This window comes from Barbus barbus (assembly GCF_936440315.1).
Source record: "Barbus barbus genome assembly, chromosome: 47".
NCBI classification, from domain to species: domain Eukaryota; kingdom Metazoa; phylum Chordata; class Actinopteri; order Cypriniformes; family Cyprinidae; genus Barbus; species Barbus barbus.
In genome coordinates, this window is record NC_136725.1 from 22303359 (window position 1) to 22321535 (window position 18177).

At 34.1% G+C, this 18177-nt stretch overlaps 1 protein-coding gene across 8 annotated transcripts in view; it reads left to right on the forward strand.

The window, feature by feature from the left end:
* LOC306866166 (phosphatidylinositol 4-kinase alpha-like) overlaps positions 1–18177 on the forward strand; it is a 37337-nt gene that overhangs the window by 2688 nt on the left and 16472 nt on the right. For 7 of the 8 annotated variants that reach the window (XM_079411234.1, XM_079411236.1, XM_079411238.1 and 4 more), the window contains exons 2-32: positions 287–403; positions 657–750; positions 844–932; positions 1342–1414; positions 2064–2326; positions 3361–3427; positions 3578–3729; positions 3829–3894; positions 3979–4075; positions 4975–5166; positions 5258–5358; positions 5456–5585; positions 6466–6595; positions 7184–7279; positions 7463–7646; positions 7733–7833; positions 10592–10760; positions 11514–11564; positions 12208–12316; positions 12605–12741; positions 13734–13867; positions 13943–14025; positions 14594–14664; positions 14763–14887; positions 15083–15164; positions 15290–15373; positions 16129–16218; positions 16307–16426; positions 17279–17371; positions 17457–17613; positions 17820–17947. In XM_079411234.1, coding sequence (XP_079267360.1) covers positions 287–403; positions 657–750; positions 844–932; positions 1342–1414; positions 2064–2326; positions 3361–3427; positions 3578–3729; positions 3829–3894; positions 3979–4075; positions 4975–5166; positions 5258–5358; positions 5456–5585; positions 6466–6595; positions 7184–7279; positions 7463–7646; positions 7733–7833; positions 10592–10760; positions 11514–11564; positions 12208–12316; positions 12605–12741; positions 13734–13867; positions 13943–14025; positions 14594–14664; positions 14763–14887; positions 15083–15164; positions 15290–15373; positions 16129–16218; positions 16307–16426; positions 17279–17371; positions 17457–17613; positions 17820–17947 — 3585 coding nt within the window. Of the gene's footprint in view, positions 1–286; positions 404–656; positions 751–843; positions 933–1341; positions 1415–2063; positions 2327–3360; positions 3428–3577; positions 3730–3828; positions 3895–3978; positions 4076–4974; positions 5167–5257; positions 5359–5455; positions 5586–6465; positions 6596–7183; positions 7280–7462; positions 7647–7732; positions 7834–10591; positions 10761–11513; positions 11565–12207; positions 12317–12604; positions 12742–13733; positions 14026–14593; positions 14665–14762; positions 14888–15082; positions 15165–15289; positions 15374–16128; positions 16219–16306; positions 16427–17278; positions 17372–17456; positions 17614–17819; positions 17948–18177 lie in introns of all 8 variants that reach the window. The other variant, XM_079411237.1, reaches the window with a different exon arrangement.

The window sequence follows — 18177 nt, forward strand, 5'->3', positions numbered from 1 at the left end:
CTAATTCAAAGGACACAACTGTGTGATTGTTATTATTGATGTTGGTATTTTCTCTTTCTGTTATGCAATTTGTACCTGTATTGCTCAAAACAAATTTCCCTCATGAGGGACAAATAAAGAAAAGATTGAAAGACTGAATCCTAATGGTGTCAACTTGGTAGTATGACACACAAAATGCATGATTAGATATTTATGCAAATTAAAGACAAATGGCACGCTGGCTCTCACTGCTTCTGAATGATGAAGATGACATGTTTAAATACATTTGCGTATTTGTGTAATATAGGTCCAGAAGCTACAATGCATGTGTCCTGTGGACATCCGTGGTGTTTTCCAGCTGGATGAGCGGAGAAGAGATGCTGTGATCGCCCTCGGCATCTTCCTGGTGGAGTCTGAGCTGCAGGTACTGGTTTTAACACAGTCGCTCTCCTCAGCTTCATTGATTATGTGTAAAATGTCAGTGTAGTACTACTATTGTGTAAGTAAAATGTAGCACCTTTCACAGACAAGGAGGAATCGCAAAGTGCTTTACAATAAAAATAAAATCAAACTAATGAAGTTTAGTAGTGTTATGTTAATCAAAGTGAATTAATTCATGGTGTTTATGAGCAATAATGGTCTGTAGTCCTGAATTGTATGTTTATTTGCTCCTCTAGCACAAGGACGCTATTGTCCCGTACTTGTTGGGTTTGCTGAAGGGATTACCCAGGGTGCAATGGATCGAGGAGAGCTCAGAGAGAAAAGGACGAGGTATAAAATTATATTTTGGTCTTTTTATTACACTTCCTGATTACATTCTCAGTTGTTCCTGATCTTACATGTCTCTCATCTTTGTGTTTTCAGAAGCGCTTCCCGTTGCGGAGAATTTCTCCTTATGTTTGGTGACCATGCTCTCGGACGTTGCTCAGATGGACGAATCCATGCGAATCCAGGTGTGTTCATGATGCTTTTGCTTGCTGTTGTTTACTTTGCTAATCTGAATGAATCTGCTTTTCAATTTTCAACCAAGACCGTTGTCATAAGTGCCTAGTTCCTTGTTTCTGTCAGTGTTCTTCTGATTATTATCTTTATACTGATTTTGCTATCCTATTGTATTTCAAAAGAGAAGTTTAATTCCTCACCACAGATTGTATTCAGAGATGTCATTTTTATTTGACTTAACAAAAACAAGTTTAATAGTTTGTATCTTGTCACTGGCTGAGCTGATGACACCTGGGAATACAACAATACAATGTCTCTCACAGCTTCATATTCATTCATGTCACATTAATTATGCTGACTGAGGTCTACAGGGAAAAGAGCAGCACTGATATATTTAGTTTCCTCTCAAATCTCTTTCAGATTTTGGAGGCTGTAATGAACCTCATGCAGGTGCTACAGGAAATGTGTCAGAACATCGAAGGGCAAGATAAAGGTCAGTGTTTTCTTCCTACTCTGAATACCTTGTTTATTAGAAATTCATAACATTCATAATGTGAGGCAGGTCATTAATGAAGGATGGCATTTTATTTTATCTATCTAGATTTAATTAGATAAAAATGGTTTTCAAAGATTAAAAAAAACAAAAAAAGAGTACAATTTAAAAATGATGTTGTGAAATATTTTAGCAATTTAAAATAACAGTTTATTATAATTAATATTTTAACTAAAAATAATTATTATTATTACAAATAATAATCAATAATAAATTGAGCAGCAAATCAGCATAATAGAATGATTTCTGGAGGATCATGTGACACTGAAGACTGGAGTAATGATCACCGGTTTTAATGATATTTTACAGTAAATTTAAATAGAAAACAGTTATTTCAAATTGTAAAAATATTTTCACTATATTACTATAGCCTTGGTGAACAAAAGAGACTTTCAAAAACATGAAAAATCTGAATTATTCCAAACATTTGACTGATAGTGTCTATAATTCAAATGTATAATGATATAACCTATATTTTAGAATATATAATAAACAAGCACAATGTGACCAGCTACAGGTAGTCAGAATAAATTTAAATGAATATATAAAGAGGGTCAATTTTGATCTGTCTTCTGATTTTCCTACCCAGAATACCTGTGTAAATGCACAGTGCCCTGTCTGCTCGGCGTGGTGCGAGCGTTTGGCCGCTACAGCAACACAGAGGAGCCGCTGCTGTCCAAACTCTTCCCACGGGTCAGTCCTCAGCCCTTGGGTGCAGGAGACGGGGCAGAAGTGACCCGACGACGATCCTTTAATGATTTCCGCTCCATCCTACCCAGCTCGTTCCTCACCGCCTGCCAGAGCGACACTTTACGCTGTAAAACCAGCAGCGTTTCCAGCATCACACAACAGGTACCGAATGCTTTCTCTCCTTTTACCAGCAGAGGGCATCCGCATCTTTAAAATGAGAGTGCAGCGATCAGAAATACAGTGTTTCTGTACGTTTTAAAAAGTCTTAATTTGCCCATCCACAAATTGAGGTATAAAAATGTATTAAACCAGAGCAGAAAGTCTTAAATTCATAAAGTCATGGTACATACACTGCAAAAAATATCTTCCTCAGTATTTTTTGTCTTGTTGTCTAGTACAAATATCTAAACATTCTTAAATCAAGATACATTTACATGAGATGCTAAAAGAAGATATGTGACCCTGGACCACAAAACCAGTCTTACGTGTCAATTCTTCAAAATTGAGATTTCCATTGATGTATGGTTTGTTAGGATCGGACAATATTTGGCCGAGATACAACTATTTGAAAATCTGGAATCTGAGGGTGCAAAAAAAATCCAAATATTGAGAAAATCTCCTTTAAAGTTCTTAGCAATGCATATTACTAATCAAAAATGAAGTTTTGATATATTTACGGTAAGAAATTTACAAAATATATTCATGGAACATGATCTTTACTTAATATCCTAATGATTTTTGCCATAAAAAAAACAAACAATAATTTTGACCCATTTTGGCTATTGCTACAAATATACCCCAGGGACATAAGACTGGTTTTGTGGTCCAGGGTCACATATGAAGTCTTATTTTCTGAGAAATTGAACAATTTCCCTTCTATCTCCCCTTCCGTTTATTCCTTAAATTGTGTTGGTCCTCAAAAGGTCTTAAATTTACCGTCACATAATACTCTAGAGTATCACATATATATACTTTTGATAGGATAAAATGCTAATAAAACAGTTACCACTGTTTAAAAAAAAAAAAAAAAAAAAAGTAAGTTCTGTTAAGCAGTTGTTAAAATGACTTGTATAGACATACAGACGTCAAAAAAAGCATCATGTACAAATTAAATATAAAAATGAAATATAATCATATAAAATACTTCTGTATTGCATTTGTGATTTTGTTAATAATGGCCTCTTTTTGTTTTATAGGCCAGTCCAGAACGTGTCGGACTTCCTCCCAGTTCTCCTGCTGACCCTTCTGCTCCTTATTTTGAAGGTAACTTTAAAAAGAATATATTTTTTACTTTTAGTTTTGCCTACTAGACATTATTTTTAGTACAGTAGACATGTTTGGACAAGCCTTTGATGCCCAGAAATGCTGTCTAGGTTTGATGGGTCTTAACCTGGTTTTCTTTTTGTGCTCCAGCTGGCTCGTATCTGCCGGATGGCAGCGCTGTGGACCCCGACTACTATTTCTCCACCATAAGCTCCAGCTTCTCTGTCTCGCCGCTCTTCACTGGCAGCAACAGTAAAGGGTTTGATGTACCGCTGGATTTACTGAGGCAGCTTCTGCAAATGGTCAGTCTCTGTAATGCTTTCCGCTACTGTAGTATATTATGTGATGTATTTTTGTTCACTCTTTTGACATTTTTGTGGTTCCTTTCTCTTCTTGGATAGGTCGAGCAGTTTGTGTCAGAATCCTTTATGAAGACACTGGATCAGACTATGGTTGAAGTTCTGGAGGTACCTTCTTTGATTTGGATGCTTCTGCTTTGTTCTGTTCAAAAGACAGTCTGTTGATTTCTGGACATTTGCTTTCTCTTACAGGTCAATGCATCAGTTAATCTGTTCTACAAGACATTCAGTGATCCGCTGTATGTGGCCATCTTTAAAATGCTGAGAGACACTTTATACTACATGAAAGGTAAATTGTTAATAGTATGTAATGAATAAATTTTATTTTTAAAAACATTTAAATACTATTAACAAAACACATTGTTGTTTTATTCTATTATGTTTATTTTAATAAATCACAAAATAAAATAATTTATTGTGAATAAAATCAAATAATTTTTCCTCTTATTTTTATTCATTTTTATTATTGTTGTTATTATGATATCACTATCTGTTACATTTATGTCATATAAATATATTTATTTAAATTTAATTTTAATTATTTATGTCATTTATACTTATATTTGTTTTATATATAAATATATATATATATATATATATATATATATATATATATATATATATATATATATATATAAATTAATAATAAATTGTAATTAATAAATATAAATTAATAAACAAAAAAAATTATAAATATAAATACAAATGATATATATATATATATATATATAATATAATGTAACTTATTACTAATAAAACCAAATAGTTAATGTCTTGTTATTAATAATTAATTAATAATTATAATAGTATAATTCTTAATCTATTAGATGTATTATTATAAAAATTCATTAAAAAACAGTAAATTGACACACAAATAAACAAACTATTATGTATTAGCACAATTTTCTTTTTTTATCATAACTAATAACATTATTATTAATGAGTTGTATTTAACATTATAACAACAATTAAATAAAATCAAATTACAGTTTATTACAAATAAAATCTGGCATCAAAATATTTAAATATATAGTAGAAAAAGAGTTGAAATGTTTAGATAATTGGAATAGAAAGTTTAGGGAAAAATAAATAAAAAGAAAATATATTTTTCTATATTAGCCAAATGAGGTAAGCCACTAAATTTCATGGCTCATGGTTTACTGTTATGTGATGGTTTGATGTGCACAGACCTGCAGGTGTCGTTCGTGAAGGAGGTTCATGACTTTGTTCTGGAGCAGTTCAGCAGCAGTCAGTCTGAGCTGCAGAGGATCCTGCATGACGTGGAGTATCTGCACAGCGAGCTGAACCCGCTCAAACTGCGCTGCCAGGCCAACGCCGCCTGCGTGGACCTCATGGTGTGGGCTGTCACAGAGGAGCAGGGTGAGACTCACAGAGGATTCTGGCGTCATGTGCCTCATGAATGTGTCATGTGACTTCTCTAACCATTCATTTTTTGGGTTGTTTCGGCCAGGTGCAGAAAACCTCTGCACAAAACTGTCCGAGAAGCTGCAGTCCAAGACGTCCAGTAAGGTCATCATCGCTCACATGCCTCTGCTCATCTGCTGCTTACAGGTGCATCCAGAGTTCTGCCCCTCTCAAAATGCACTGAAGAAATTCATTTTGAACATTTAGGGGTAAAATACAACATTTATGACGTTTCATGAAACAGGGTCTCGGACGGCTGTGTGAGCTTTTCCCTGTGGTGGCTCATTCAGTCACCATGTCTCTAAGAGATTTCCTAGTGGTGCCTTCACCTGTGCTAGTGAAGCTCTACAAGTACCATAGTCAGTACACCACAGGTGAGATCCTCCCCTTGATATCTAGATTTATGCTGTATATATTTGCTAAATGTTTACTCCTGCTTAGGCCATCCAAGATGTAGATGAGTTTGTTTCTTCTGCCGATTTGGAGAAATGTAGCGTTGCATCACTTGCTCACCAGTGGATGCTCTGCAGTGAATGGGTGCCGTCAGAATGAGAGTCCAAACAGCTGATAAAATCATCACAGTAATCCACAAGTAATTCACACCACTCCAGTCCAGCAATGAATGTCTTGTTGAGTGAAAAGCTGGTTGTAAATACAAATCCGTCATTACAACGTTTTAATTTCAAACTGTTGCTTCTGGTCATAATCCATAATAACGCTTCAGTGAAAAAGTCTCCCCTTCTCTCACATCAAAATCCACCCACAAATTTGTTTAGAGCTTTTTTGGATTGTTTTCACATCTAAACGGTGCTTGATCTTTGCAGATTTCTCTCTTGATTCAGATGAGACAACTTTTTCACTGGAGAAAGCAATATTATAGATAGAGGACTCATATTTTAGCCAGAAGCAACGGTTTGAAGTTAAAAGGCTCTTAATGAGGAATTTGTTTCTTACAAAGATGCTGCTTTTCACTTTACATGATGTTAACTGAAGGACTGGACTGGAGTGGTGTGGTGTGGATTATTTTGATGTTTGGTCTCTCATTCTGACGGCACCCATTCACTGCAGAGTATCCATTGGTGAGCAAGTGATGTAATGCAACATTTCTCCAAATATGATAAAGAAACAAACTCCTCTACATCTCAGATCTCAGTAAATCTTCAGCAAATTTTAATTTTTGGGTGAACTATTCCTTTAAGAAGTAAAAACATTTGAAACGGTGCAAGTAGTCCTACTCCATTTCCCACTTAACAGGAACAGGAGAGATCAAGATCCATGTGACCAATGAACATTCCCAGTCCACCTTCAGTTCTCACTCCAGTAGGAAGAGCCAGCCATCCATGTATGAGCAGCTCCGAGACATTTCCATTGACAATATATGCAGGTAAACCTCATTTATATCTATGAAAAAAATTTCAGGTGAAAGTTGTGCCTAATTCTAATGCATAATTTACATAGTATCTGTCCTATACAATATATGAGTTTCAGAGTAGTGTTTTCCAAATCATAGTATGCTAAAAGTATGTCTTGAGCAGAAAATCAGCATATTGGAATGATTTCTGAAGGATCATGTGACACTGAACACTGTAATGTAATGATGCTGAAAATTCGGCTTTGATCACAGCAGTAAATTTCATTTAAAAAAAATATTCATATGGAAAATAGTTATTTTAAATTGTAACAATATTTCACAGTTTTACTGATTTTACTGTGTTAAATGCAGCCTTGATGAGCAGAAGAGACTTATTTCAAAAACATTAAGAAATCTTTTGTACGGTAATGTACGTACTTTACCATCATCATGGTAAATATACATAAGTACATAAGTGCTTAGTGGAAGTATGGGAATTGGGATGCAGCCTATAACTTGAACTTTAACAGTCTATAATATGACTTTGCAGTTTTTCATATAGTTCACCACAGTTCTAATGAGTTACTAGTCACTAATAAGGGACTTTTTTTGTTATTCCAGGTGTTTAAAAGCAGGGTTGTCCATGGACTCAGTCATCGTTGAGGCTTTCCTAGCCAGTCTTTCCAACCGTCTTTATATCTCGCAGGAAAATGACAAGTATGTTATTGAAATCTGACAATAAATCACATATCATGCATCTTGATACAAAATTTATTCTTATTGGTCATTAAATAGTTATTAGTCTTTCATTCTTATTCTGCATCTCTCAAGTGGAATTTAAGTAAATTAGATTATTTTTAAGGGAATCCCTAAAGGGTTATTTGTGTCCCTTTCCTGCAGGGACGCCCACCTCATCCCCGATCACACCATTCGAGCATTAGGGCACATCGCCGTGGCTCTGAGAGACACTCCCCGCGTGATGGAGCCCATCCTACAGATCCTGCAGCAGAAGTTCTGCCAGCCTCCGTCCCAGCTCGACGTCCTCATCATAGATCAGTTGGGCTGTATGGTCATCACAGGAAACGTACGCCAGCACTTCCGTCTTCTGTCACAGGGATTCTTTTGATCGCATGCTGGTGCTAATATCTTCTGTCTGTTTGTCTCCCACAGCAATACATTTATCAGGAAGTTTGGAACTTGTTCCAGCAGATTAGTGTGAAGGCCAGCTCGATGGTTTACTCCACCAAAGACTACAAGGATCATGGATACAGGTGATGATTTACAGTGGATTATTTATGCTTGATGACTTTTCCTTTCTGCTGATGTGACCAAGGGCATGTGGATGGAGAAAAATCATATTAATCCCACTAGATAAAATCAAGCTCTGCCCTTATTATCCTGAATATTCTGTTTCACTCAGAAATGTCAAATCTTTTTTAAATGAATTTTTCTTGCCGCAATTTACTTGCCAAGTGATCAATGTAAAAACAACATAAGCAACAAAAACAAATAATAATAATAATAATTGTATTATTATTGTTTGTATTATTAAAGGGGTCATATGATGCGATTTCAAGTTTTCCTTTCTCTTTGGAGTGTTACAAGCTGATTGTGCATGGATAAGATCCCTGAAATTGCAAAGACTAAAGTCTCAAAACTAAAGAGATATTCTTTATCAAAGTTAAGACTCTGCCACGCCCCCCTAAAACAGCTCGTTCAAACACGCCCCCACACGTCTACATCAAGATGTGGAAATATTTGCGTAATGCAGCCCAAATATTCACGCAAAAGCACTTTATTTGTCCTTCCAAAAGTAGATGCATTTAGGAATCAGTTGGCCAATCAGAGCAGACTGCACTTGTCGGAAGGAGGGATTTTGTAGAAATCGAAGCGTTTGAGAGCGGCGGGGCATAGAGGACTTACAATAATGTACAGTATTTGAAAAATAATGTGTTTTTTTTTAACAATAAAATGTCAACATATTCTGTTACACCAAATACACAAAATAATGATCTTTAAAAAAAGCATCATATGACCCCTTTAATGAATCATTTTAATATACAGAATAAACACAATAACCAAGCAAATAATATTAAATATAATAATAATAATAATAATATTCAGTTTTATTAAATTATTTATTTTAAGTAGTTTCTTATGCTCAACAAGGCTAAAGTAACATTGTATAATATAGTTTTAGATTTTAATATTATTTTATTTATGACTGCTGAAAATTCAGCTATGTCATCAGAGGAATATATATTTTAAGTTATATAAATAAATAGAAAACATTTATTTTAAATTATAATAGTATTTAACAATGTTAGTGTTTTTACTAATCAAATAAATGCAGCCTTGGTGAACAGTAAAGAGACTTCGCTTAAAAACATAAAAAAATAACTATTATATATTGTATTATGGAGTACATACACATGAAGATATATGTATGTGTATAGATCGGTGTGAAAAAGTTCCTGTTTTTTTTTTTTTTTGGTCACACTTGAATGATTCAGATCATCAAACTAATTTTAATATTACACAAAGATAACCCGAGTAAATACAAAATGCAGTTTTGAAATAATGATTTATTAAGGGAAAAAAGCTGTCCAAACCTGCCTGCCTCTATGTGAAAAAGTAATTGCCCCCTAAATGTAATAACTGGTTGTGCCACCTTTTGCAGTAACAACTGCAATCAAGCATTTGCGATAACTGGCAATGAGTCTTTCACATCGCTGTGGAGGAATTTTGGCCCACTCTTCTTTGCAGAATTGTTTTAATTCTTTGGAGGGTTTTCATGCATGAATGGACTGTTTAAGGTCATGCCACAGCATCTCAATCCAATTTAATTCCGGACTTTGACTTGGCCACTCCAAAACCTTAATTTTGTTTTTCTTGAGCCTTGCTGGTGTGTTTGGGATCATTATCCTGCTGTATAACCCAAGTGCGCTTGAACTTGAGGTCACAAACTGACAACTGGACATTTTCCTTCAGGATTTTCTGATAGAGTGCAGAATTCATTGTTCCATCAATTCTGGCAAGTCGTCCAGGTCCTGAAGCTGCAAAGCCCCAGACCATCACACTACCACCACCATGTTTAACTGTTGGTATGATGTTCTCTTTATAAAAAGCTGTGTTGGTTTCATGCTAGATGTAACAGGACACACACCTTCCAAAAAGTGGATGCCGTTTTTGCCCAGTCTCTTTCTTATTGTTGAATCATGAACACTGACCTTAACTGAGGCAAGTGAGGCCTGCAGTTCTTTAGATGTTGTTCTGGGTTCTTTTATGACCTCCTGGATGAGTCGTCGTTGTGCTCTTGTAGTAATTTTGGTAGGCCTGCCACTCCAGGGAAGGTTCACCACTGTTCCAAGTTTTCTCCATTTGTGGATAATGGCTCTCACTGTGGTGCGCTAGAGTCACAAAGCCTTAGAAATGTCTTTATAACCCTTTCCAGACTGATACATGTTAACTATTTTGTTTCTCATCTGTTCTTGAATTTCTGTTCTTGATCGCGGCATGATGTGTTGCTCTTTAAGCATGCTTCACTTTGTCAGACATGTTCTATTTAAGTGATTTCTTGATTCAACAGGTCTGGCAGTATTCAGGCCTGGGTGTGGCTAGTGAAATTTAACTCCGCTTTCTAAAATAATGTGGTTAATCATAGTTCTTTCATGATTTAACAGGGGGCAGGGCGATTAATGTTTTGCGTAGGGCCAGGTAGGTTTGGACAGATTTTTTCTCTTAATAAATTAAATCATCATTTAAAAACTGCATTTTGTATTTACTTGCATTATCTGTGTATAATATTACATTTTTTTTGTTGATCTGAATCTTTTAAGTGACAAATATGCAAATAAAAAAACAGGAAGGGGTTAAAAACCTTTTCACGGCACTATATATATATATATATATATATATATATATATATATATATATATATATATATATATAATAAAACTGTGTTCTTTTTCTTTTGGTCAATTGCATCTTTATCTTGTCAGTTAGCTCAGTTTTGTCATGTTTATGCAGACACTGTTCTCTGGCCGTGATCAACGCACTGGCCAACATCGCAGCAAACCTGCAGACAGAGCAGATGGTGGATGAGCTGTTGGTGAATCTGCTGGAGCTGTTCGTGCAGCTGGGGCTGGAGGGGAAACGAGCCAGTGAAAGAGCCAGTGAGAAGGGCCCGGCCCTCAAGGTACCGAAGCTTCACATTACAGTCGTGTATTGTTATTTCTCTACTTCATTGTAGGACAAGCATGCAAAGTACAGCACATCTAGCATTCATTATATGAGACACTGTAAGTGTTATATAATGATTAAAGAGGAATTGTTGAAATGCAGTGTGTTCTGCTAAAAGTTGCAACCGCAAGGACTGTTTGAATACAGAGCAGATCAGTAGTGTCAGTGCTGTAATAGGGTTTGTCCTCAGCATTCACAGGCGACCGTGGAAAAGGCATGAAATATCTAGCTAAAATTTGACTCTCATAAAACCAGTCATAGGTCAGTTTTTTAAAATTGAGATTTATACATTACAAGCTTTCCATTGATGTATGGTTTGTTATGATAGGACAATATTTGGCCGAGATACAACTATTGGAAAATCTGGAATCTGAGGGTGCAGAAAAATCTAAATATTGAGAAATTCGCCTTCAAAGTTGTCCAAATGATGTCCTTAGCCATGCATATTACTAACCAAAAATTACATTCTTATATATTTACGCTAGGAAATTTACAAAATATCTTCATGGAACATGATCTTTGCTTAATATCCTAATGATTTTTGGCATAAAAGTAAAATCAATAATTTTGACCCATTGTATTGTTGGCTATTGCTACAAATATACCCCAGAGACTTAAGACTGGTTTTGTGGTCCAGGGTCACACACGGAGTATTTGAGTAATGTAGTGTTTCTGCTTTTGAATGTTTCTTATGTTCATTTTTCCTCAGGCGTCCAGCAGCGCTGGTAATTTAGGAGTTCTCATTCCTGTCATTGCTGTGGTAAGAGAATGGCATTTCTGCAAATGTGACACAAAAATTGTTCTGTTAATATTCATTTCATGATTTAGAAATGAATATTTACTTGAATTAATAAATATGAAACTTTTATAGTTACTGTTTTACTTTTACCCAACTTTTTTATTGAACTATAAGTCTATATGAATGATAGAAAAAAAAAAAAAAAGTTTTGTTTGTTTTTTACTGTGCCCCACAATATTTTTAACTTTATTACCAGGGCTGCAAAAAACAGTAATATTGTGAAATATTATTACCATCTAAAACTGTTTTCTATGTTACTTCTTAAATGTAATTTATTCCTGTAACTAAATAGCAATACTTTGTTATTTTATTTTTTATTATGGCTGCTATAAATTCAGCATTGTCATCATGGGAATAAATTACATATTTAAAATATATTAAAATAGAAATTAACATTTCAAAATATGCCTGTTTTTAATGTATTTTATTCAAATAAATGCAACCTTTTTAATTATTGAGTAAAATTCGCAAAATCAGTCTGTTTTGGTGCACAAATTTCTAATTAAATGTTACTTTATTTTACTCTCCACATATAATCATTTTGCTTAAAACCTGGTTGTATCAAGCTGTTCATAATTTCATCGATCTGCTTTTTATTGTATAGCTGACCAAACGTTTGCTGCCGATAAAAGAGGCCAAACCGAGACTGCAGAAGCTGTTCAGAGATTTCTGGCTGTATTCGGTGGTGATGGGCTTCGCTGTTGAGGGCTCAGGTCAGATAATTGTCATTTATGAATCACTTGTATAAGTCAACATATATTTTGTAGCTGTTTATTTTCTTAAGATTGAACAATACGTTATTACTTTTGATAAAAATTACTACCAGTTAAAAATACCTAATCGTAGTTACATATGACAGAAGGAAGCTCTGTAATAATACTGCTACTATTTCGGTGTTAAAAATAACCCAATATTAAATAAAAGATTAGTATAAGCCATCCAATTTGTAGGTCTGAATGTTGATCTGAATATTGATTGATTTTGTCATGTTTCATATTCAGGTTTGTGGCCGGAGGAGTGGTATGAGGGAGTGTGTGAGATCGCAACCAAATCCCCCCTGCTGACGTTCCCAAGCGGAGAACCGCTGCGCTCAGAACTGCAGTATAACTCTGCCCTAAAGAACGATACGGTCACTTCGGTACTGCTAAATCAGTTTGATTCTTGATATAAAAGACGGATTGTTCCCTGCTTCACCAAATCAGACAGAAAATGTTGGTTGTCATATTTCTTTCATATAGCGTTTTATACAATACAGATACAAAGCAGCTTCACAGTGATAAACAGGGGAAAAAATTATGAAGCGAACTCAGTTAAACTATAAAGCAGCTATATACAGAAGACAATAGTGTCATTATCCTATAGAAGCCCATTTCCACCATCAAATAAAAAAAATGAAAAAGGTAATTGCAACTTTTTATCTCGCAATTCTGAGAAAAAAGTCGCAAGTATGATATATATAAACTCCCTTCACAATTACAGCTCACGATTTTGCATTTATTGCAGAATTTATTGCAATTCAAGTGTTTTTTTTCAGAATTCTGAGTTTATATTTTGCATTTCTAGTTTTTTAGTTCCGCCACAAAATAAAAATGGTAATTTCAACTCTTTATCTCATAATTTTGACTTTTTTATAGCAATTGAGAGTTTATACCCCAAAATTCTGACTTTTCTTCTCAGAATTATGAGTTTATATTAGGGCTGCCCCCTAATAGATGACTAAACGTTAGTCGACAAGAAGAGGCTTAGTCGTCTGAAGTTTTATTAGTTGGTTAGTTGCAAAAAACTGTCCTTGTTGGTGATGGACAGGTCTTTAAAGATGGGGTATGTAATTTTTCGGAAACTCGGGGCCGAGTACCAAAACAAACTTGTAGCCAATCAGCAGTAAGGGGCGTGTCTACTCATGATGCAGAGGAGCCGAGCTAAGCGACAGAAAGATAGAGATTTTTTATCCTGTGGCAGAAATAGGCTTCTATGATATCCAACTCAAATCAGTTCAAATTGTGTTCTTATCTGATATTAGGAGTCCTGGCAAATTGATAATGTTACTGGTTACGAATTGTCTTAACATGATCGATGAAATTGTGCATCAGTTTCACCCTGTAAACTGAACAGTATGTGTTGTGTTTCTAGGCTGAGCTGAATGATTTGAGAGGCACCATCATTAACCTGCTGGATCCTCCGCCGGAGGTCGCTGCGCTCATCAATAAACTGGACTTTGCCATGTCCACCTACCTGCTGTCCGTTTACCGACTGGAATACATGAGGTATGTGAGTAAATGCCAGTCTGTTTTAGACTGGTGTATTTCTTTGCTTGAACATTACCGTTTGTATCTTCTTAGGGTGTTACGCTCACTGGATTCTGATCGGTTTCAAGTGATGTTTCGATATTTTGAGGACCGAGCGATCCAGAAGGATAAATCAGGTGGGGTAGAACATTCATCTGTTTCTGGATGATTTAAGATGACTTATGATTCGTGACATTGTTTTCTCAAAATGAGTTATTTTCTCCTTTTCACTAGCACTTACACCAAACTTTACAGATATGTTTTATTCCTATTTATATTCTGAAGCATAGCTTTACCATAATATCATTCCTAATATTATTCCTAAAAACATGGTGAAAATGTGTTTTTTCTGCCTATTACAGTATTTTACGATTCATGGAGTGATAAAAAAGAAATCCAAAATGAAACAAGAATTATAAACTTAGCTTTATCCAATGTTTTGTTTTGGAAATGTATGCAAATCAGGACATTTTTCAGTTAAATAATTATTAATTTGCACATTTAAACAACATTTCAGAAAACGTGCAATACAAAATTTAAATTCTTAATGTGCTGTGATTAATCACTTGGTTAAAGTTTGATATCTATTAGTTCAAATTTGCCCTATTCACCTATAGGGTCTTGTCTTGAGATTCACGTTTAGCAAATGTATAATCAATAGATGATTATTTGACGGCTTTGCTGTGATTGTGTTCTTCGCCTCAGGAATGATGCAGTGTGTCATTGCGGTGGGTGATAAGGTCTTTGATGTGTTTCTTCAGATGATGGCTGACAAGGTAAATTAAAAATCATGTGAACGTCTTTAAAACCTTGTCCTAACTGAGGATGTGGACCATTGTCGTTGTCCTCTAATATTACATATCTTTTTACCTAGGATAAGACCAAAGCTCATGAGGAGGAGTTAGAAAATCATGCTCAGTTCCTGTTGGTCAACTTCAACCATATTCACAAGAGAATCCGCAGAGTGGCTGACAAATATCTGTCAGGACTCGCTGAGACGTGGGTCCCTCTCCATTTCGATCACAGGAAATGATGTCAGACTACACTAAACTCAAAAGTGTTCTGTAGATATGTTGTCATGTTTGTTTGTAGGTTAGCTGACTATCAGTTACCTCTCAAACAGTAGAAAAGTGCATTGGGTTGATTTCTTCTTCTTGAATGTTCAATGCAATGTCTCTTTGTTTTTCCGTCTAGTTTTCCACACTTGTTGTGGAGCGGTCGTGTCCTGAGGACCATGCTGGATATATTACAGACCCTGTCTCTTTCACTCAGCGCTGTAAGTGCTTCTTCCTTTGCTCAGATCAAGTTAATATGTGTTTCCTCATATGGAGATGTTCAGGGTTTTGTTACTGGAGATGTTTGACACATTATTGATTTTTAAAATCTTAAAATGTTCTTCAGGACATCCACAAAGACCAGCCGTATTATGACATACCAGACACCCCGTATCGCATCACAGTGCCGGATACATACGAGGCCAGAGAGGTACATTTACTTGACTTATTCATTTTTTCCCCCACTTACTAAAATCACTGGAATTTTATGTACTTGCAACAATTTTTATTTATATATTATATTTTATATGAAATATTTTTTTTTATATTTTACTATTACATATTTCTAAATTTTTATTTTATTTATATATATATATATATATATATATATATATATATATATATATATATATATATATATATATATATATATATATATATATATATATATACACACACACACATATATATATATATATATATATATATATATATATATATATATACACACACACACACACACACACACACACACACACACACACATATATATATATATATATATATATATATATATATATATATACATGTATAATTTTTTATAACATATATATTTATATTATGCATAAATTTATATTAAATATAAATTGCTATATAATGTTATTAATATATTAATTTAAAATATATAATATAATTTCTATATAATTTTAATGTATATTTGTATTACACATAATCAAAACAACACATATAAATAAATTATATAATATATATATATATATATATTTGTTTAATACAAATGCATGTTCATATATATTAATTTTACTTACTGTAAAAATTTATCTTTTTTGACTGGAATATAAAATGAGTAAAAAAAAAGCATAGATATGAATTTAGCTTCCTAGTAAAAAAAAAACAGAGTATTGCATATGTGTTAAGGGTATGTTTGGGATTTCATGTTATGTGTAGAGCATAGTGAAAGACTTCGCTGCCCGCTGTGGAGAAATCTTAAAAGAGGCCATGAAATGGGCGCCATCGGTCACCAAATCTCACCTACAGGTTTGGCCTCCCATGAAAAGCAGTAGATATTTAACTTCACTATTAACCTCTGCAACGATTTTCAACATCATCAATGTATTTTCCACAGGAATACCTGAATAAGCATCAGAACTGGGTGTCGGGTCTGTCTCAGCACACAGGTCTGGCTATGGCCACTGAGAGCATCCTTCACTTTGCTGGATACAACCGTCAGAGCACCAGTCTGGGTGTAAGATGACCAGCTTCTGTTGAGCTTTAGTTCATGCTGAAGGGCCATATTGACTAGTTTCTTAGTGATAATAAGCAATCAGGAAATTTGATCAGAAGTATGTTCTCTGTCATTTCAGACCAGTGCTATTTTAGTAATTTTGAGATACAATTATAGTTTTATTAATATTTTGAACTACAATTTCTTTTTATATTTTCCATTTTCATTTTTTCATATTAATTTTCTTTAGTTTTTTTTATGTTTTTTTCTATATGTGTATATAGTTTATATAGTTTTTTTTATTAATTTTTATTTAACTTTTAGCTGTATTTTAGTATATCTAATTAAACTAAATGAAAATTAGAATTTATTTGGCAACTAGCTTAAAATACTGTTAAAAAAAAAAAAATGTATATATATATATATATATATATATATATATATATATATATATATATATATATATACATTTTTTTTTTTTTTTTTGGTATTTTATTTTATTAGGTTATTGTTTATTTGCAACTAGCTGAAATAAAATGTTTAATTTATTTTAATATTTAGTTTTGTTTTATTTTATTTTATTAGGTTATTGTTTATTTGCAACTAGCTGAAATAAAATGTTTAATTTATTTTAATATTTTATTTTGTTTTATTTTATTTTAGAGTTATTGTTTATTTGCATCTAGCTGAAATAAATTAAGTTTAGTTTTCATAATATTTTATTTATTGTTTATTTGCTACTAGCTAAAATAAAATGTTTAATTAAAATAATAATTTTATTCTATTTTGGAGTTAACGTTTATTTTTTACTAACTATTTCTTCTTTTTTTTTTATGGTTTTAGTTTTCATTAATAATAATATCCCCGTTTCAGACCACTCAGCTCACAGAGAGACCGGCATGTGTGAAGAAAGACTACTCCAACTTCATGGCCTCCCTCAACCTGAGAAACCGCTATGCTGGAGAGGTAATGCTGAATAATAAAGCAGAGGCTGCTGGGCATTTTATGAAAGAAGCTCAGAGTCTTAACTCCTCACGTGTCTCGTATGCAGGTGGCAGGGATGATCCATTTCTCTGAGGCCATGCGGCGCACGCCGGATCTGAATAAGCTGATGATTCGGCAGATGAATGAAGCTCTGGACGGAGGCCAGCCGGAAGCCTTCACTGAAGTCATGTTCAAAATGGCGGCACTGCTGATCAGCTCCAAAGGCATGTTACTGCATTAGCCAACAGTAGATGTTCATGCCTTTAAATCGCAATAAAGACAGACTGCATAATGAAACACTGAAATATACCACAAATCAAGTTGAATTTCACAGTATGTTGTTTTTTATAGATAACAGGATAAGAAGATCAATAAGACCACAGGCAGTTAGTCAGTGGAGTTTTGATTTGATGTTGTGTTTATTGTGTAGAATGGGACCCTCAGCTGCTGCATCACCTGTGCTGGTCTCCATTAAAGATGTTCACTGAGAATGGCATGGAAACGGCTATTGCCTGCTGGGAATGGCTCCTGGCAGCAAGGACAGGCGTTGAAGTCCCGGTAAGATACACACATGTATATGTAGAGCTGTCATAATACCAATATTTTGTCAATGCATAATAATACCAGTAAAATTATATGGCTCTCAAAACTCAAATTAAATGTAAGTATGCTGAAAATAAAATAAAAATAAAATCTCAAGTAATTATTCCAGTAATCAGTAATTTATAAATAATAATACAGGTTAAAAAGGCAAGTAAATAACATAGAAATGTAATCAAATCACCAAC